General features: G+C 40.9%; 2 protein-coding genes across 2 annotated transcripts; one reads left to right on the top strand and one right to left on the bottom strand.

Annotated features, from left to right (window-relative positions):
* The first annotated feature begins 735 nt into the window (after positions 1 to 735).
* Positions 736 to 13,199, top strand: slc35e1 (solute carrier family 35 member E1). The gene is made up of 6 exons (XM_031735529.2): positions 736 to 1,148; positions 3,035 to 3,105; positions 8,159 to 8,296; positions 9,036 to 9,161; positions 9,245 to 9,490; positions 9,978 to 13,199. The coding sequence occupies exons 1-6, from the start codon at positions 821 to 823 to the stop codon at positions 10,209 to 10,211; spliced, it is 1,143 nt and encodes a 380-aa protein (XP_031591389.1). The 5' UTR covers positions 736 to 820; the 3' UTR covers positions 10,212 to 13,199.
* A 1,822-nt stretch (positions 13,200 to 15,021) lies between these two features.
* Positions 15,022 to 18,198, bottom strand: LOC116316883 (prostaglandin E2 receptor EP4 subtype-like). The gene is made up of 2 exons (XM_031735528.2): positions 17,177 to 18,198; positions 15,022 to 15,932 (listed from the first exon to the last, which is right to left on the bottom strand). Exons 1-2 carry the CDS (start codon positions 18,098 to 18,100, stop codon positions 15,585 to 15,587), a joined length of 1,272 nt encoding a protein of 423 aa, XP_031591388.1. The 5' UTR covers positions 18,101 to 18,198; the 3' UTR covers positions 15,022 to 15,584.
* Positions 18,199 to 21,687: the final 3,489 nt, after the last annotated feature.

Raw genomic sequence — 21,687 nt, 5'->3', positions numbered from 1 at the left:
TTCTAGCAAGGCTTAACATCTACATCAGGGCTGGGCAGTTAATTTTTCCAATTTTTCCTGAGCTCAGATCTCCTCACAATTAATTTTATATCTTTACAAACTGATAGTGTCAATGATGGTCATTAACCTTGTGACAATAAAAGAGAAAAGGCTGAGACTGACAGTTATACTGGCTTTTTACAATAAACATGTACAATAATGGGCTATGTTTTAAATGTCTATTCTCAGCGTGACTGTCCTTTTTGATAAAGGCAAAGAGCTGTGTTTGTTTTAAAGTTTTAACCAGAGTTATAATAGTTTTGTATTTTTTGAAATTAGCTTTTATTTTATTTCATTTTGACTTGTTTTTAATTTAGTTAGTTTCCAGAGTTGCGTTTGTTTCAGTTTAGTTTTTATTGTTTGAAAATGTTCAGTCTTTTTAATTATTTATGTATGGAGGCCATATGTCAGGGGCAAGGTTTAGAAAAATCAATCCAGGTATTGCAATAAAAACACTGAACTTTTTGAAAGCACTTAACTCACAGTCTCATCCAGAATCTCAATAAACACGACAATCAATGCCTCATCAGGGAAGCTGTAAGAAAGAGCTTTTTAAACCAAACCAACAGATACTAAAGTTAGTTATTTAACCTTGGTTTGAACAAGTATTTACTGATCTGAGCTGTACATTTCCGCTCACGGTGAATATCTTTCGACGCACACCGATGTCTTTTATTTTGAAGGGTACGACCGGAAGCGTTCGCGGCTGTGCGTGTGACGGATGAGCAGCACTGCCCCGGTGCATCCACGCCACCGGTGACTCGTCACTCCGCGCTGGAAGATGGCTGCGGTGCAGCGGACCCCGGTCAGGGAAGGGATCCGGATAGTATCGCTGTGTGTGTGCTGGTACACGGTCAGCTCGGGGGGAAATGTTGTCAACAAAATCATCCTCAATGGATTCCCGTACCCGGTCACGGTCTCTCTCTTTCATATCATATCTATCGTCGTCTTCCTCCCCCCGCTGTTGCGGGCTTGGGGAGTCCCCAAAACAGAACTACCCAGCAGGTACTACTGGTGGTACATCCTGCCTTTAGCTTTCGGAAAATACTTCGCCTCCGTGTCGGCTCACTTCAGCATATGGAAAGTGCCCGTGTCGTACGCGCATACCGGTGAGTACAGCGGCTTTGTGTTCATTTTAATGCACCGCCACCTGGAGCCTGTCAGCCGGGGTAACTTGATGATGTGTCCGTCCTGTCAGCTGGTGTTAGCTTCGCGGCTAACGCAGGGCAACTGGCGGCACGGGCATTTAACCAGGCTGTGGGCCCCACGTAGAGTCTGTGTACTGTAGGTCTTGTTTTAATGAGGCTAATTAATCTCGCTTCGTGTCCTTTTAATATAAACTAATTAGCTTTCGACTCTCCAAAGAATTACTAATGAGCTGCTGTTTGCTAGCTTCATAGCTAAGGGGGAGGGTCCATTAATGAGCCGCCGTGCTTCCCTAAGTTAGATGTTATAACATGCGAGCCTCTGCAACCTTTTTTTTTTCTCCTTTAACAAGCTGAAGTGACATTTTTGTGAGGGTACCTGCTGAGAAATGTAAAAAAAAAAAAAAACCCGGCTAATATCAAAACATAGTCCTTTAAATATTGTTATTCAGCTGAAAGAAGCGAAAGCCACTATATAAAAGTGTAGGAATACTGTTGCTAAAGTAAAGGAAATATTAAGATCTGACTGTGATTATGTTGCACCCAGGAAATGTACACCAGGCTGCTTAATCTATAAAAATGTATCATAATAATACTATCATTTCACTAATCTGAATGTTTTCTTAGTCCCTGTCTTAAGGGGCAGGGCCATTTGGCACTTCCAGTACAAAGCATGAAAAACAGAGTTATTATCTGTTGCTAATTTCCAACCCTTGTTTCTGGTTGGACTTTTACAACCATATCATACAAGCACAATGGATTTACAGCATATAACTGTATAAAACCACAATATACTCTACATGCAAAACTAAAATAAATGCACATGTAAGAAAAATATAATGTAAGATACATAAATTGAAGTATGAATACTAATACTAATCCCTTGTGATTCAGATTTCTTCCCTATTCTTTTTCTTTTTTTTGGCAAATAAAAGGTGAACCTTCTCATTTAATAGGACTGCAAATTACAGCCCCCAAAAGAACTATATATAGTTGATCTGCATTTTTAAGAAAAAAAGCAGGAAGCATGTGCCTCCTATCCTGTGACAACTAAAGATGGAAATACACATGTTAAAACCTCCTCAAGTTCAATTCAAATATCTCCCGTGGTATTTATCAACTGCACCTTTTTGAACTACTTTCACCTTTTGCATCTATTGTGTCATTAAAAGATTATTCCATTCATTTAGTTTCCACTGACTCCTTGAACTGGTTGTGGCAGATGAATTCCATTAGCTCTGGTTTCTCCACTCTCTTATTACCTGCAGTTTCTGCAAGTTAGCAACACATGTTGAATTTCTCATTAATTGTACCTTCAAACTCCACAGCACTATAATCTAGTTACAAGTTCCAACTTGAAGCAACTCTAAAAGTCTTAATTTTATTTACTTATTTCTGTATTAACTTTAGCAGATACTTAATGACAACTGATTTAGAGCAAGTCTATAAATAAAATGTCGCTGTAAGATATCTTTATCACCTCTGACCTGAGTTTTGGAGCCATGGCAGTTGCATCAGTGTTTTTACTTTAGGAATGAGCTTCTAACCTTGTGAACCTACACAATGATCATTCTATGTACTTTGTGTGACGCCAGTTCTGAGCGCTACTCTGGTATTGTTCTTCAGGGAAAAAAAACCCATAGTGATAAACCGAGTTGCGTTTTAGTCTGTGTTTAAATGATGCAAGTGCAGTCGAGGGAGTTGCACAAACCCCAGGTTTGTGACAGGTTGGATGTTTGACAGAGGCGTGGGAGTAGCTCTGATGTACCGTGCCTACTTGCTGCTGTTAATAGTTCATGTTTGTTCAAGAAAAAAGAAACTGACGTCGTTCCTTGTCATGTCTTTTACAGTCAAAGCTACAATGCCAATATGGGTTGTGCTGCTGTCGAGAATTATCATGAGAGAGAAGCAGACCACAAAGGTGAGTAGGTTGAACACGGCTAACTACAAGGCCTGCTCTGTCTGAGACTCAGCAGTGGTGATGTGGCACAGTGCTGCTGTGTCTGTCCTGGATCTCATATTACAGTCATCTGTAGGGGCTTTTGTCCACAAAGTTGATGAAACCTTCTGAGGGAGGGTCAGAGAGGAAGGCGGGCTTTTTTTTTCTTACACCAGCTGACCACACTCACCTAATAAATTCCCATTTAACCCCCCACTTCTTCTGTTATTTAGACAGTTGGGTTTGGGGCCATGCATACCACATCACCGTGCATTAGCAGTACATCAATTGGTAGTTCAACTCATATCAATTAAATGTATCTTGGAGTGCATTTCACTGCAAGGTTGCATTAAGGCTTTTTGTTAGCTTTTTATCTCAGTCTGTGAAACAATAAATTGTTGCACTTTAATATCACAATTAAAATGATTGAACTGCACTGCAACTAAAGATCATCTGCATTGTTAATTCTTGCCATTCACCGAGTGCACTTTGAAACGTGAGACAGTAGTGGTGAGCCATAGCAACTACAAATATTCAAAATGAAGATTCTGGAAGCAATTTCTGTTCAGCATTTAGTTTTACTTTTTCTTCTTTCTTTTTTAAAATCCAAAGCATAAATTCAGAATCGACCGGTTAGCGTTTGAGCAAGAGTGATGCCTGGTTCATCTTTTGCACTCGTTGTGGAAGGCAAAGAACAAACTAGTAGGACACTTGTGGAGTGCATCCTCCAAATAAAAGGAGCTGAATCCCCTCCAAACTGTAACTGCTGTTACCATTTTTTTGTGCTGCACCTTCCCACAAAGTCTCACTGACAGACACACAGCAATGATTAAAATAGTTTGGTGCAGGAATTGCCCCTCCCTCATGATGAAGTATACACAGCTCTTAATAATAAACAAAGCATGATTGGAATGTAGGAGTACAGTAAGCTGTCAAACTGTTGATTATAATGTGGGAGTTATCCTGGTGTTCTTAATGTCATGACGTTTTTAAGTAGTTAGTTGTTTGGTTGATGTGTCATATACACACATTAGTGCTGAGCTCATATTTCCTTAGAAAAATATAAAGCTGCATTGACTTTGATCAGACTTGTATTAAATTAGAGTTAAATCAGAAAACTCCCTTCCTGAAACACCGATCAAGTTTCTTATATTCCTTCATCAAATAAAATGTCTTTATATTCAAAAGAAAAGATCCACTTTAAGACTATTTTAAATTCTATTATCAGTAAAACTACTTGAGCTCCGTCCTTCAGGTGTTTTAAATGTGAATGTGGACTCTCTGGAGTGCAGCTTGCAGACATAGAATAATGGATGCTTGAAAAATTTTCGAATATTTGGATCTGTTATCTCTGGCAGCAGATTTGAAGGTCTGTAGAAACCATTATAATACACATTGTAATGGCACCCAGCACATGTCCTGTCTTCCTACTGGAAAAACAAACTTTTTGCAGGGATATGAAGGTGCATAAATCAAACTAAAATCTTGGGCTCTGCCTGCTGTACATAAATATGAGTATTTCAAAAATTCATAATGGGAACATTAGAGGAAATACCTTCAAAAAAATTTTATGTAATAACAACAGAAGCCGGCTCTTAAGAAATATTAATTTTGATTTAGTACACGTTGTCTTACCTAGGGAATATCACACTGAACTTGGATATAAAAGTGTGTGTGTTTCATTCTATATTCAGGCTTTAATATCTGTGAAACCAGTCACTTAATTGTAATAGTTTTAATGAATGTTGTATGCCTTGTATATATGAGAATAAATATACTGTCAGTCCCCTACCTGGAAAACTTGTTTCCATATCTGCTGTCTGAGATCAGACACTCCTGAGAGTCTACATTCCTAGACCTGAAGTACCAGATATTTACCCTATAACATCTAAAGAACCCAACTCTAGTAGGCTGACCCTGATCTATTTTGCCCAATATCACAAATCCCAGAAATCCTTTCATGTGTAGCATGCATTTACTGACTTTAGACTGAGCTGTCAATTCAGTTTCAGTTCATTTCAATCCAATGTTATTTCTATAGCACCAAATGACAACAACAGTGACCTTTATACTGCAAGAACATACAATAATATCTAGAAACTCCCAACAACCAGGAAGCTCTTGGCGACAGTGGGAAGGAGAAGGGGAAGACGGGTGTGTGGTATAGAGCCAGAATGCATCACTTTCATTTTAATAGTTATTAAAACAGTTCTTTAATAGTTATTATTAAAATGCAAAGTGTTGTGTAAACACACAGTGAGTAAATAAGACACACTAAGTGCATCATGGGAAGCTCCCAGCAGCAGGGGAATATGGTAGGATTCAGGTTGACCTTGTTCAGCCCCAACTATATGTTTTATCAAAAAGGGAAGTTTTAAGCTTAAACATAGATGCAGTGTTCAAAACCTAACTGGATCCATGGCAACGAAATGTTTACACAGAGTTTGCGTCATGTGAAAGTCTTCAGAGTCTGAGATCAGCACGTAATGTTTATCTTCCAGTTCAGTGTTGAGATGGGAGGCAACATGGCTCCGATGACCTCTTACTATGTGTGAGAACTGAAGTTGTATGAGAGAGTATACGTCTCATAAAACACTTTATCAGTGTATAATGTTTAAAACATGGACTTTAATTATGTTTATGGTTATATTTTAGGTAATGTTGGTAGACTACATGATATTGGATGAGTTTTATGTGGAGAGCACATTGGGAGCACAGTGCAATGCAGTCCACTGCAACACCACTGTGGAGTGTAGTTTAAGCTTTAGTCTAAATCTTCAAAATAATTTGGAGCACCTGAATTAGGACACAAATCTGGGCCTTTACCAAAATAGAAAACTCCTCCCTGAAGGTTCAAGGTTGTCCCCACTGTATATTTTTGTGATGCCAGTAAGTAGACCTGCATCTTTTTCTTTTTTTTGGATGCACCTGCACTTTTGATGTGTTATCAGAAGTTAACTTTTAACACGAGGGTGTTTGAACAAGTTTTTACTGGGAACTGTTTCCTTGTAGTGCATCCGGTTAAGAGACTGGTTAATTATTAAACAACACATTAATGGAGCTAGTTTAGGTATGTTGTGCTGCAGCAGTTCAGTTTGGGTCACAATAATACTAATGGAAATTTTGGGGGGTTCAGCTCAGTTGGAGGCTGTCTTATTGGTCTTGTGCATATTGCTCATGTGAGACAAAGAGTGGTTTGATAGCTTGGGAGCATTTATTTGCTGCTCAGTGTTGAGGTTTTTTTTGTTTTAGTTTCAGAGTGGTTGGTTGGGGGCTGAGTGGGTGAGTGTGTAGGTGCACAAGTGGGTTTCATAACAAGTGCTGCTCGCTGTATTTCAGGATGCAAATGAATCTGTAGATGAGCTGTTCTCCTCAAGTGTGTGGCCAGGCAGAGTTACCAGGTTCAGCTGCACACTCTGGACTAATCACTGTGCTGAAGTTGAAAAATACAGCTTCATGTTAACATGAACACACATTAATGTGAAATGATGTCTACTTGTGTAGTTTAGCAACCATTTTTTGAAATTTTCCACTTTACGTTATCTCATTATTTCAGGGGGTGAAAATGTGGTCATGTTTGGGTTTTATTAATTCAGTGTTGGAAATGTCGCTTCACATTTTCTCTGAAGTGCTGTCCAAAGTAACACTAACCACTGTTTACCCACTCGTATGAAAGAATTTTTACACGACTCCATGCACTACATGCTTACTGCTTTCATAGGAGTTAAGAGGATAAGTAGCAGCTAGGAGCTACTAATTAAATGCACTTGATTAACTCATCATCATCAGTGTGACCGCCTCTATAAAAGCAGTCGTTTGGTGGTCTGGTGTTTAATACAATGCAAAGGCTTTCCAGGAGTGGATGTCCCACCAGAATTACCCCAGTAATGTTAACAAAACACTGAACAAGTATGACTTGTTTGGAAGGTTTCCCAGGAGAAAGAAATTTAAGGCCCAACTTACAAAGTTACATCTAAACAAACTGCAAGGCTTCTGGAACAGTGTCCTTTGGAAAGACGAGCCCAGAGTGGAGATGTTTGGCCATAACGCACAACGCCACAAGCACGGTGGTGGAGCAGTGATGGTTTAGGCCTGTTTTATAGCCACAGGAGGGCAACAATAACCATGAACCAAGGCCATCTGTCTGACAGCTAAAGCCAGTCCCAAACTGAGTTAACAGGCAGAATGACTGAAAAAGGAAACGATCAAGTTATTGCATCATGCAAGTCAAAGTCAAGACCCCAACCTGACTGAAGTGCTGTGCATAAACAAAAAACCACACACCTCAATTAAGTGAAGCAATGCTGTAAAGAAGAACAAATTCATCCACAACCATGTGAGAGACTGATAGTCATACAGAAAACAGTTACTTTTAATTGTTGCTATTAAAGGTGGTTCTATAAGCTATTAAATCATGGAGTATAGAGGCCTGTGAAACATTTTTTCACATCACTGTATCATTAGGGGGCACCAAGCTGCTCACATTCTTACTCATATGGCTGCAATTACTACTTTCTTTTTTCAGTTCATCTACAAAATGTATTCACCAACAGCTCAATCAGTGAATCATTTGGATATTATGAGACAACTGAAACGTTCTACTTGTTTTTTTTAAAATTCGATTTTCTTATTTTCAAGGAGAGAAGTCAAAGTTTCACCAGCAGTTCAGCCAAAACAGATATTTATATATAAACACGTGTCATCTGCAGACTTTGAGTTTGTTCCTGATAAGCTACAGGCATTACTGCCAGCAGTACATCGGCACAGTTTCTCATGGGAAATACTTCTGACTCTCTCTATGTTACTGTTACTGTCTGTTAGACCATTATATCGATTGGATGCGTATTTATGAACGAATTTAACCAGTTCATTGATTACAAACATGGTTGCTAATTTATTTTTATAAACCTGCCATCTTTGCTGGAGAGTGCAAAATATTTCCTGCAACCTGAAAAGAAATTTCCTAAATGTGTTTCCTGAGATATAAGTAATGAAAGTGTTATTTTTTGAGAGTTTGTGCTTTGTGTGGTCTTAGGTGTACATATCGCTCATTCCCATCATTGGTGGGGTGCTGCTGGCCACAGTGACCGAGCTGTCCTTTAATATGACGGGACTAATCAGCGCTCTGGCTGCCACGCTCTGCTTCTCACTGCAGAACATCTTCTCCAAAAAGGTAATCTACCCTCATGTTGCTGTGTGCCACGTGTGTTGATCTGCCGATTTTTTTTTTTTATTATTTTTTTTTTTTTTCTCTGAAAAATGTCCAAATGAACCAGCAGACATTGTTAGAGACTTCCTCTTTTTTCATTCAAATCATAGCCACAGTTTAACCGCCACTTTTTGAGTCTCAAAGGGGGAAAAAAGTCAATGTAGGATCTCCTTCTCTTAGCTGTGGTTTCCTTCCTCATATGGCACATTAACAGAGAGGAAATGAAAATGCGCTCAAGGGATTAAATAACGCACCATTACATTTTTTTGAATGTCTAATCTGCCGAGGAAGATTGTCCTGTCGCATTCAGACAACTTCACAGGATTTTCCTCCAGCATCCCAGTGGCACGACCAGTCTGCAAAATCTCACACGTCATTTTTTCCAAACCTGTGGTTCCTTTTTTGTAGGCTTGGGTGCGTTAGCTGGATAAAGGTTTTGTGATGACATGGGATTGCTCACAATAATCAGTCGGCGTGACCAAGTCTCACATGTTATCAAAAAAGCAGCTATAGTTTTCTTAACAGATAAAAGCTCTTCCCAGATTGGGCCAATAATAGAGTGGTGTGTAATTAAATCCCTTGAGTGTATAATAAAGAAATTGATATTTCTGAAAATGTGCTGAAATGCTTACAGAGTTCTTTATATCAGCTTAAACACACATTAACAGAGTTGCAGTCTAAGGTTTTATTTGTGTTTTTAAAGGTGTTGCGTGACACGCGGGTCCATCACCTGAGGCTGCTGAACATCCTGGGCTTTAACGCTGTGATCTTCATGCTGCCCACCTGGGTTCTGGTGGACCTCTCTGTGTTTCTGGTGAATGGAGACTTGGTGAGTAGCAGTAAGAGGCTGCCGTGAACTAGAGCCGTCTCGGTGATTGTGAGCTATACCTGACGTATCTCCTTTCCTCTCAGACGGATGTCTCGGGATCCATGAGTACCATTATCCTGCTGCTTATCAGTGGGTTCTGCAATTTCGCTCAGAACGTCATCGCCTTCAGTATACTCAACATCGTCAGCCCGCTCAGCTACGCCGTCGCCAACGCCACCAAGAGAATCATGGTCATCAGCATCTCGCTGCTAATGCTGCGAAACCCCGTCAGTTTGACAAATGTCCTGGGAATGATGACGGCTATCGTCGGAGTCTTCCTTTACAACAAGGTCAGTCAGTCCGAGCGAAAGTTCATTATAAAAATGTACATTTAATCCATTAAGGCACGATGCGACATGCAAGTGCTTCTGTTGTTTAAACTGGATGTGATGCGAGCCAGCCATATGTCATTGTTGTCAAAACACACATGCTATAAATGATTTCACCTTTCTTACGTCGTGGTGTAAGAGAAACATACAAACGTTGCACTTAGAGTTCAGGGTCTGGAACTTACTGTCTCTAAGTGATCTGCTTCTCTTCCAGCCCCCAAGTCCACTTACACTCCTGTCCTTGTTTATTTTCAGTCCGCAGACTGCTTTGCTTTCAGCCTTAAAAGACTTCTTCCATTAGTTTTACCATCAAATCCAACTTGAGCCGCTTTCCTTTTTTGCACTCATTTATCTTCTTAGCATTTTGACCTACGCAGTCAGTTCAGGTGATCCAACATTTAAAACCTCATTGATTTCAAGTCTTTTTGCTCTTGTCCTGTGCCAACAGGCCAAATATGACGCTAACAAGGAGAAGAAGCTGCTGCCGAGCTCCAAACAGGACCTGATGTCCTTTGACAACCCGGCGCTGGAGAAGATCCAGGCCAACGGGTCAGTGCCTTTCCCCCACAGCCCGGAGCAGCAGGACCAGCACAGCTGGAACCACGTCCTGACTGACCACTTCCAGTACAGCCGGCAGACCTACACAACAAACTACAGCAGCAACCACCAGTATGTGGTGTAGAGGACTCGTCCTCACTCTGGTAGCTGTCATAGACATTACTTTGTGTAGCCCGGCAGCTCAGAGGCAGGTCTCAATCACCTGGAGACGGAGGCCTGTTTGTGCTGAAGAATGAGGTGTCCGACATCACGGGCCAGTCATGTGACCTCTCCCACCCCTTCTCTCTCCCTGTCTAAACTTCATTTTAAGTCAGCTTTGGTGTAGGTCTTTATTTATTTCTCTGGTACCGACTGAACGCGATGGTTAGAATCTGTTTATATCGGCCAGTTTCAGACACGTCGGTAACAGATGATGTGCCACAGCCAGCAGGTATATGGAAGGTAGCTGGAAAAGGATCTTCACACGACTGTTTGCAGATGTTTGATTTTTGTTTTCACTACCAGCCATAACATTCTAGTTTGTTTACTTTAAGAGGAAAGGATGTCATCTGTAACCATCACTGTGAATGTTGACGTGCACCGAATTACGAGTCTGTCGTGTCTTTTAGTTCAGTCAAGATCCTTAAAATATTTAGTTTTTGGCATTTCATGTCTTTTTTTTCTCTCTCTCTTTAAAATTTACTTGAGACAATGTGGGGAGATACAAACTGTTGAGCTAGTCATCAGTGAATAAATTTCAGCCTTAATGCTGATGGGAGTTCTTGGGAATATAGTGGGTTTTGCAGGTTTGATCTGATATTGTGATTGGCAATGTTTTCAGCACCAAGTGTGAGTCATTCATTCTTTCTGTCCAGATTGAAACATATCAACAATCCAGATAGGTTGCAATGATATTCTATATAGTTAAAAACCTCACAGAGCCTCTAGCATGGCCGCAGACTGTATACATGCAATCGATATCCACACTCCCACTAATAGAATTGCCCAATTAGGAAAAATGCTCCAAATTAAAAGGGGAGGAGTCCATTGATGTTCATAAACGTTTAATAAAGTCAAATACTTATGAAAACCACATCGTTGAACAAAGAGCGAGACCATTTCTGTTATCTAGAAAGGTCAGTGACCTCTTTCAGATCTGTGCTTCTCCCCGGTGAAACAGAAAATAGTTTACTGTATTATTTGTTGGAATAAACGTGGCTCAGGAGGTAGAGCGGGTCGTCTACTAATCAGAAGGTTGGTGGTTCAATTCCGGCTGCTTGTCAAAGTATCCTGAACACACCGACACTCCAGTTTGTGTGTGCGTGGATGTTAGCTTAGAAAAAGCTCTTGTATGATTGTGTCTTTGAATGGGTGAGTAAGGCCTAAAATTAGATTTGCATAACAAAAGATGTGCAGCTTCATACATGAAGGATGTATTTGTTTCTTCTGTATCCCACCACATAAAATATAATAGAGGTATTTTTGTTGTCATGGAGACTTTTTTTTTTTTGGTTTATTGGTATTTATCAGTCTGCGAAGCTTCAAGCTTTGGTTCAAGCTTTATTGAACCAAAAGCTGCTCTGTCATGTTTCAGTTTTTAAAAACGAAACGCCGTGTCGAGTTTGCACGTCTTCAAACGACTTCATGCGTTTTCTTTTCATTTGTCAACACTGGCGTCATAGAGTCACTGGACAGAGGTTCGGATTGTGCAATGAAAGATTCACCTGTAATTTCAGATGGGCTTTCTATCGTCACTACTGATTGCATTACTGAGCATCTCTGTAAAGTGCAGGAAGTGGTTTTTTTTGGTTTTTTTGACTCTGTTGCTTTCGAATCGAGCACCGGTTGTGAGCTTGTTTTGTTTTTTGTTTTTTTGGGAGGGGAGTATTAATTAAATGCTGTCACAGTATTCAGCGATTGGTGGGTTTTCCCCCACCACAAACCAGTGTCTGCAAAACTTGTCTTTTTACTCCTTTCTGGATTCATGGGGGGAACTAGCTATTAACTGCCACCATGTTATATTATTTTTTATTAAATTACATACTGAAATTTAAGTCCTCTGAAATAATTCATACACTGAATAATCAGAAATGTTGCAATACAACCAAAACTCGCTGTCCATTGTTTTTGAATATGTTTGTGTGTTGTTCTCTGTTGTTCACTTTGAGGCTGTCTGTTGTTTGTGTTGGCCTTCATGACATTTCCCACACCGCAAACGGTAAACATAAATAAAAACAAACAAACAAACAAAGTGATGAATTCAAACTCCTGTGACTTCAGCATCCCTTTCAACTGTTAGATTTAATCGTCTCAGCCTTTATCTACCGAGTAGCATAGTTTCAGTTTTGCATCCAATGGAAAAATGACAACATTGACAAATCTGAAATGTTTCAGTCTTGCAAGATGCACGGGCATGATTTTAAATCTCCAATAATGCATATGTAAATTGGTTTTGCAGACAACAGGAGGGAACTCTTCACCCATTAAGAAAATGACTCATCTTCTCCTTATCAGACTGGTGCAGTAATTCACAGATCTCAGATGGGAAGTGTCGTATTAGATGAAGAGCCAAGAAAATTTCAGAAGTGTGATTTACAAAGAAATTGACACAATCGCGTCACGGTTCAAGAATATTTTGCTTCCAGTCACATGCAGAGTGCAGCTAACAGTTTTAGACCATCTCGCCTTTTCTTTGTTTTTTTTCTTCACTTCTTTCCTCCTGTTGCCAAAAGAAAGGGTGTAATCCTTCTGATGCCGACGAGCCACCAGAGAGAGGCCTTCAGTCAGCTCGGCCCCAAGTTGTGGAATTCTTAAACGATAACGCGTAGGACACGTGGACGGTTGGTGCCGGCTCTGTTTCCAAAAGTGGGAGAAAGTTTGAAGGACGACTGATTTTAAATGTCCTCTCTGTCTGTCGTAAAGCTTTTTAATGGGATGTAAATGTTGACTAGAAAGAAAAGGGGGAGAATACTTTGTAAAACTTGTATAATTATTTTTGTCTCTTCAATCTCTAGACAGAATTTTTACTTAACTAATGTTTTTAGATTTTTATTTATGGTGTCTGTGTACAGAAATGTTGTACAGGGGGTGCACAGTCTTGTCTGCTTAAATAAATATATAATTGAAGACTCAAGATGTTTGTGTTCTCTTAACTGATAAATGTTTGATAAAAGAAGTATGAATAATGAATAGTATGAATAAAAATCCTAGTATAGTAAAAGTGTTAGTAGCCAAATATTCTTTAAAGACTCCTGCAGTAAAAAGGTTTCTTTCTGTCTAATAAAGTTTAATTATTGATAATGTGTCTTGTAGTTAAGGATAATCATCTATTGCTTAAAGTGTTATAGAGAAATATATGTGATGTGAAACCACATCCCAAAAGTGCTGTGTTGGATTGAGATCTGGTGAGTCCAGTGAACTCACGGTCATGTTTAAGAGGCCAGTATGAGACGATTTGAGCTTTGGTGTGTTATCCTCTGAAGCGTATGCTTTACTCATGAAGGGATGGACACTGTCAGCAACGATACTCAGATACGGGGTGGCATTTAAGCGATGCTCAGTGGGTATTACTGGGGTCAAAGTGCACCAAGATCATATGCGCCACACTATCACACCACCAGCAGCCTGAGCCACTGATACAAGCGGGATGATTCCATGCTTTTGTGTTTTTGATGCCTAAATCTGACCCGTCCATCCAAATACTGCAGCAGAAATTGAGATTCATCAGACCAGGTAATGTATTTCCAGTCTCCTGTTGTCCTGCTGCTGTATAAATCTGCCTCAGGGTTCAGCAGGTTTCATTCAGACGTGTTCTTCTACACACCTTGGTCATCTCGAAACATCTGTTCTCCTCTGACTTCTGGCATTAACAAGCCACTTACACTCAGAGAAACTCCCTCACTGGATGTTTCAAATCTTTGTGCAGGAAAATCCCAGCGGATCAGCAGTTTCTGAAACACGCTTAACGTCACTTAAATCACCTTTCTTCCCTGTTGGTGCACAGTTTCAAGTATCAGGTCCAAGTATCTTGATTATGTGTGTGCAGCGCTTAATTTCAGGGGACCGTGTATAAATCTAACATAACATTTCAGTTGCTCTGTCATGTATGTTTCTTCCTGGCCTCAGATGTGTGCTTCTACACTGAAAAACTTTCCAGTATCTCTGCCACTATTGTGCAGATAATATACAAAGTGGTGATGAATAAAATGGTGATTTGATATTTATTTAGGAGCTAAAAAATTATTTATCTCCCAGTTTCCCGAAGTCAAAACCACATGTTGATTATATATTTAAAAATATATATATATATGATATAATATATATATTTTAAAAGTCAGTTAGTTCCCCCTAGTGGGCATAAATTAATAATGCAGCACAAATGTCTGTACTTTTAAGTAGAACTGAATGATTTACTTGAAGCTCCAAGTGTACGCTGTCATGTTTGTTTACACCAGACTATGTTTACAAGAAGTCGACATGGTAACAACAGGCACAGGTTTCTTTTATGTGGCTCCACATGATCTTTCAGAAGAGGACGCACATCTGCAGCGTGTCTTTGTTGGGCACACAGAGCTCACTTTCTCCTCTTTCCTTGTTATGATGGATGCTGGCAGCCTCAGTTAGCCACCAGTGACAGCTCTTTAGTGTTTCTCTACACTGGAGTGCTGACTGTTAGCATTAAGGTGAAAGTGTTTTAGTGCTTACCTGCCTACACATAATGACTAATGACCTGATTTCCCTGCATCTGTCTTTTGGCGTGGTGGGTTCTTTTGTTTCGTTTTCAACATATTTGTCATACAGAAAGAGATCAAGTGGATGTGGTTTTTTCTCCTCTTTCATCCCATGTACTTTTTCTTTGTTGATGTGACCTGTTGATGTGACCTTTCATCATTTTCACTCATTGCGCCCATGAGTTCATTTCAGGACAAAGACAGATGACTGATTTTCTAGTGCAAACATGAGTCTTTATTACAAACAGCCATCAGCATATTTTGGTCACTGCTTTATTAATTTCATATGTTTCTCCTGATGAAAAAGAAACAACAAAACACGCACAAACCATCGGGGAGTTTTCCATAAACACGGCTGGAGCTGAGGGAGGATCCTGTCCATCACAAGAACCATATGATGGCTCTTTGGCACTATCAGAGACATCTGGAGGAAAGTGGAAGGGGAAAGGTGGAGGTGAACCCCATGAGAGATGACATTCATCTAGCGAAAGAGTGTCTCGGCTAGGCAGAAGCCACAAGGAGAGATTGGACAGCTTGGACAGGCTCGATCTAACATTGCACTTCAGTAACAACATCTCAGTCATATATTGTTTCTCTCTTCTTGTCAGCCCTGTGACGCACGACTCTTTCAGTCGATAAATAATCCTGCAGCAGCTCCGGGGATCCCTCCGTGATGTGGGCCCACCACATCTTCATCATCAGTGGCTCTGAGACAGAGTCTGTGGCTGTGTGTGAAGCTGCTCACACCACCCTAACGCAGCAAACATTCATCAGTGTCGAACGTGTGCTCACTCTGCAGAGTCAACTCTGCTGGAGGCTCTCTCCGTGTCGCACGGAGTGAATGTGACAGTAGCGGGCAGCTGAGTGATGATGCTGGCGTTGCACATCAGCTGGGTGAACACGCTGCTGTCCTTCACGATGTTGGTAGTAAACAGGGTGGTTTGCGTTAAAGGAGGGGAGCTGCTGCGGCTGCTGCTGCCTCGCCTGGAAAAAGCGAGTAACCGGTGGAACAGGGACTTCCTGAGGAGGATGTAGATCCAGGGGTCAAGGATGGGGTTAACTGAGGCTATCCTGATGGCAGCCAGGTCTGCTTTGAAGTTTTTTTCATTCTTGAAGCAGTTTACAAACACACGAACCTTAAAACAGAAGAAAGGAGCTGTTATAATTTATTTCTTTAGACTGTTAACAGTTCATAAGATTTCCTGTTTTGTCATCTTAAAAAAAAGAGTTTGTCAAATAAAATAAAATTCCTGGATTCCTGAATTGAATGAGCAAACTCAATATTAAGGCGGTGTCCTCATGTAGACTACACCTCTGTTACAAATGTTTTGCAAGCTGTTTGAGTTGCATTATTAATTTCTTCTATTTGGGTTTAGCTGGACATTGTAAGTATAAAAAAATAAAAATTAGTTTTGAGCAGAAAATGACTAATACAGTCTGTCCTGGAGACAGGGACTTTATTTTCTAACACAATAAAATCCACATTGTTTAACACAGTGTAAACACTTGGCTTTTCTGAAAAGTCAAAATATAAAGTCTCCATATGAGGTGAAGAGAAATGATCAAATTTTATCCAATTAAAGGCAGATTACATGCAGTACAGCTAACCAGTCTGTCGCAGGCAACCATTCACAATCACACCTATAGGCAGTTTAGAATGAACCTAACCTCATGTCTTTGGACTGTGGGAGGAAGCCTTAGTTCAACAGTACACAGGCAGAATATGCAAACTCCACACAGAAAGGCTTCAATCTCAGGACATACTTGGTGTGAGGGAACAGTGCTAACCACTGCCCCCAGGTAATGACTAGACTTCAGAAAACAATATCGAATATATTCATCAAATACACAAGAATATTTGATGAAATGGCATGCAAGTAAAATGCCTCAAATGTGAAGATAGCCCTACTAAACTGTCACCAGAAGTTTTCAGTAGTAATAATTTTATGATACATATTGTTGTGTGTCTATATATTTATACAGTTATATTGTATATAACTTCTGGAATATCTGATGCTGAACGTACTGAAAATATTTGCTGGAATCAAGCAAACTGAGCAAATCAAGCACTGCGTGCGTCCACTTTTAGGTCCTTTTACAGATTTAGGTAGTTCCTCATTATTTCACAGGCAGTTGTTGCAGGCATTCAGGCTAACTGCGTGCATCGCTTTAGAGGAAAATACCAGGATAAGCTGGAAAGTGGGCAAAATATTTTTTTGCCCGTTTTAATTAAAGCTAATGACGCTAAAATGCATGTTTCGCACTGCTGCGTCGGTACTAATCAGTCCAATACTGGTAAATCCTCGTGTTTATAAGTGCCAGGCACGTGTCACACCAACGTTTCTCTGCACACCACTCGTTAGTTAAAGACTTCTCTCACCACTAGTGGGGCTGAGCAGGCCAGGACCACCACAGAAGTCATCACCAGCACCGCGATCATTTGAGTCTCTGCGGCCGAGGACAGAGCCCTCCACCTTTCCCGGACGCTGCCTCTGGTGACGGGCAGCTGCACGACCCTCTGGCGCATCAGCAGCAGCGCGCCGCACACTGCCAGGTTCAGCAGGATGGTGCCGAAGATCAGCAGCAGGCTAACGACGCTGTACAGGACGAAGTAGGCAGTGGACACGGGCTCGTGTATCGTCCAGTCGATGAAGCACCAGGTTTCGGACGGCTGCAGTCTGCTATTCGCCATGCCCATCATTGGGAGGCAGCAAAAGAAGATGTGACTGATGTAGATGAAGAGGAGAAGCTTCTGCGCAAAGCGTCGGTCCACTCCCCACCGCTGGTAGGTGTACGGGCAGCATATGGCCAGGTATCGCTCTGCCGCCATGGTGCATATGATGCTGAGTCCGGTCAAACCGAAAAACAGCAACAAAAAGGACTGAAACTCGCAGACATGTTGGTCCAACAGCACATTCCGGTCAAGGTAGTTGGCTATAGTTATCGGACTGGCCAGGCAGGTGCCCAGCAGGTCCGTCACCGCCAACCCGCACACCAGCGTGTAGAAGGCTGAAGATTTGCGCTGCTGTCTTGATACCGAAAGAACGATTATTGCAATTAAATTCCCAACGGCGCCTCCAGCAAACATAAAAATCGGTAAAGCGACATCACTGTCTAGTTGTGAATTTTGAGTCGTGGAAACAGGTCTGTGCGTAGAGTTTGAGCTTTCCATTTCTGTCCACGAGATAGCCTTAGTTAGAGACGCTACCTGTGGTGTGCTGTGGGTTTGGAAGCGCAGTTCCTCTCCAGCCTCCTGCAAGAGAAGATAAGGACTCAGTAGGGGCATGTTCTCTGGTAGTCTCATCCCCTCTGCTTTCCAGTAATCCAGAAGTTACCGAGAGGTCGTGGCGCACAGTTGTGGGCTAAGTGGTGGGTTGTCTCTAATGTACTGAAGCATCCAGCAGTCTGACAGAATTGATGGATAGGATTTCCGTTCCCTTTCTCATTTGTCAGTGAGCCGTCAGTGATGTCTGCGGCAGCCCTGTCAGGAAGTGAACTGAACGAGGGGGTAAAGAGACGACAGTGTCACAGATGAGACTTCAGCGGAATTTTTTATGTTAGATATGAGTCACATTTGGTTACAAACAAAGATCTAAACGTTTGAGGCAGCCGCTAGATTAAGTGATCTGCGTTCGATGCGCGCAAAAACAAACAGTAAAAGAGAAAGTTGAATATGATAACAGTGCCTATAGCCACTTCCAATAACACTGCTGAATAGTTTTCAGTTTGGAGACAAACCAGTAAAATAAAATCTAAATATCAATTACTCGTTTAAAGTGTGCCCCATCCAAACACTGTACGTTTATTTTTATGAATGTGAGGATAAATGATAATGAAATTGGCCATGGATGGATGGGTAGGTGGGTGGGTGGAAGATGGATATTTAAATGAAAGAAATGCAACATGTTTGAGCATGGTGTTCCAAACATTTTATCTTTAATAATCCACACATATTACTGTAAACCTTTTACTAAAGCAACTTAATACTAAAAATTATACTAGACATGGATTGTTTATGGTGTCAAACATGACACCCAGATGGTGGCCAGAATTGGCCCGACAAGGACAAGGACGTCAATCTGGCCCACTGGATGGCTTTAAAAAGAATGAATGATGGGCTTAAGTTTTGAACTTTTGACTGTATTTTCATATGTTTGACAGCTTTTCCTACTGATAAAGATCTCTCCCACTGACAATCATAATACACTAAAGTAATAAAGTAATGATGAATCAATAATTAAATGACAGAAAATTTTCTGTTATTTCATTATTTACTATAGAAATTTCTGTTTAGTTTTTCTTATACAGAACTTTTTCTGTAATCCAATGCATCTATCCATTTTGTTCCACTTATCCTTATCAGGGTCACAGGGTGGCTGGAGCCTATCAGGACTTCTCCAGGGGAAGAAGCGGAGTACACCCTGGAAAGATTAACACATAGAGACACTCACATTCTCTCCTATGGGCAATTTTTATCATATCCACTTAACCTAACCCCACTAACTGCATGTCTTTGACTGTCGGAGGAAACCAGACTACCCACTCAAACATGGTGGAGAGCCGTCGAGCCAGACGGTGGAGTCGAACACAGGACCTTGTTACCGTGAGGCCACAGTGCTGCAGCACCATGTTGCCCTCTTCTGTTATTCTGTAGTAAATGAAAGAAATGTGGGAGGGTGAAAAAATAAATCTGTTCTCTGTAATTTTAAACATTTATTTCTTCATGCTGTACAAGTCATGTAGAAAAAGATTTACTGTTGAAAATGTACTTTTTGTTTCTTATATAAAAAATATCTCAGGGATCGTAAATGTGTAGTCACTCCCCTTCCTGTCACTAAAGAGTGACAGGAAGGGGAGTTTCACAGGTCTGGCTCACTTAACATTGAAGTGCGTTGTATGTGGCCAACCACATAAAACAGTCCAGTGCATGAGTACCGTGCTTTTGCAAGTGTAAGCATAAATACTGTACTCTGTAAAAATGCATTGCCATTTTGCTCATATTCAGTGATGATTAAAATCCCATAAATTTTGGACACAAACTACCATCAGCAACAGAAAGCTATTAACATAAGAGCAAGTTGACTGTAATTGTTTTCCATGAAATGTCATCATCTTTCTCTGAGGAGTATTTCTTAACTAGAAATGGGTGGCTTGGATTTTCACATGTGGTTTAATTCCTTCCAGAAATTGCAGATGTAATAAACAACATCAGAACTTACAAATCCCAAGCAAATTAACTACACATCTGTACTACTTCCTATTTTTCTTTTTTGTTTTTTAAACTCAAACAAATTAATAAAGTTTCTGTTTGTGTGTGATGGTCTTTCTTTGCTCAGCAGTGGAAGAAATCATATGAGCGGGAACATTACATCAAGTGGAAAATCTTTTGTCTATCATTTGTTCCACAGGGTTTCTGAGGGTGCTGTTTTCCCAGTGATGAACTTCTGGGTGCAGCACGCACCCCTGTCCCAAACAGAAGTTATTGTAAATGGTAGTGAGGAAGAGCAGAGCCCCGACGGACAGCGAGAACACCCGGGACGTCATTGCACTTAGCCTGCTCTGACTCTCCAGCCGTCACACATTCATTACAGCGTGACTTATGTTTACAGTGAGGAGCAGCGGAGAGGGGGTCTCTGTAAGCAGGCGACCTTAAAAGACAAAACAAAACACCTCTCTGAGAGGTAAACTGCTGCTGCTCATGCCTGCTGCAGACAGAAAGGAGCTGGCAGACTGCAAAAACAAAGCCACTTAAGAGATGCCAAAGCCTGGAAACTCCAAGAGCAGATGCAATGTTGCTCAGTCTACAGTGAATCACGAGATATTTAAGACCTCAGTGGTTTATAGACTTCTCGAATGCCGTAAAGTTAATGCATTTATTGTAAATGCACTTAAAATGTATTATCTCTGTCTGTGGTCTCAGCTGTGGTCTGGCGCTATAAAAGTATGTGTGACTTCACCGTGTAAGGAAGCAGCACAAAAAAATTCAAGTTTGTGCAAAAGTCTTGAGCCACCACTCATTTGTTCATATTTTGCTTCCAAGGAGGCATGAGCCAGCGTTGTGTCTACAATAACAGACAACTTAACGAAGGACTCGTTTAAATTATATCTTTAGGCACTTTGTTATTAGTAGTCCGTCACGTATGCCTGTTTCTTTTGTTGAATATACAAAAGAAAAGTCTGACAGGAATGAAAATGGTACTTTTACTTCTACAGTGTTGTTCAGGAATATTTCAGCAAGCTTTGGAGTGTGTCCATAAAAGAATGCCCAAGAGCTACAACAGATGAACAGTATCTTAAAGTTATCTTCTTAAAAAAATAGGGAAAAAATCTTGCAAAGACCTGACACGGGAGCTGAGAGGGTGGATCCATCTAGTGTTCACCGAAGCTTCATCAGAAATGGTCTCAGTGGAAAGGGTTTAAGGAAGGGAAACATGAGAAAAAGCTGAGGTATTCCAGATTAAAAACACAACCCAAACGCAATAAAAACAAATCTTAAATGAAAAACCACAAAGTGGAACACTATCAGTCCTGGATTGGCCTCCCCAGAGCTCGGACCTCAACATTAAGGGAAGCAGCGCGGATCGGCCGATTCTGCTGATTCTACTCTATGGATCCGAAACATGGACGGTGCTCAAAGCGTACCTCAACAAACTCAAAGTTCTCCAGATGCGTTACCTTGGCAGATATTACAAGTATCACTTAGAGACTCCCTTCGAAATGAGGACATCTGACGGAGATGTGACAACCAACCGCCAATCGAGGAGCAAATTCAAAAACGCCAACTGCGATAGTTTGGCCATGTGTGTCGAATGGACGCAAGCCGACCACCGCACCAACTCCTCCGGCGTAAGCGACCTACCCAGTGGAGAATCCAATGAGCGGCACCAAAGA

The sequence above is a fragment of the Oreochromis aureus genome, linkage group 15 (genome assembly GCF_013358895.1).
Source record: "Oreochromis aureus strain Israel breed Guangdong linkage group 15, ZZ_aureus, whole genome shotgun sequence".
NCBI classification, from domain to species: Eukaryota; Metazoa; Chordata; class Actinopteri; order Cichliformes; family Cichlidae; genus Oreochromis; species Oreochromis aureus.
This window is presented reverse-complemented; position numbering and strand designations above follow the sequence as displayed.

Excerpts from the sequence above, each read along its gene's own strand:
- slc35e1 (XM_031735529.2), top strand. The coding sequence starts at position 821 with ATGGCTGCGGTGCAGCGGACCCCGGTCAGGGAAGGGATCCGGATAGTA. Across the intron at positions 3,106-8,158 it reads GAGAGAAGCAGACCACAAAG|GTGTACATATCGCTCATTCC; the intron begins GTGAGTAGGTTG and ends GTGTGGTCTTAG. Across the intron at positions 9,162-9,244 it reads TTCTGGTGAATGGAGACTTG|ACGGATGTCTCGGGATCCAT; the intron begins GTGAGTAGCAGT and ends CTTTCCTCTCAG.
- LOC116316883 (XM_031735528.2), bottom strand. The coding sequence starts at position 18,100 with ATGAGACTACCAGAGAACATGCCCCTACTGAGTCCTTATCTTCTCTTG. Across the intron at positions 15,933-17,176 it reads CCTGCTCAGCCCCACTAGTG|GTTCGTGTGTTTGTAAACTG; the intron begins GTGAGAGAAGTC and ends TTCTGTTTTAAG.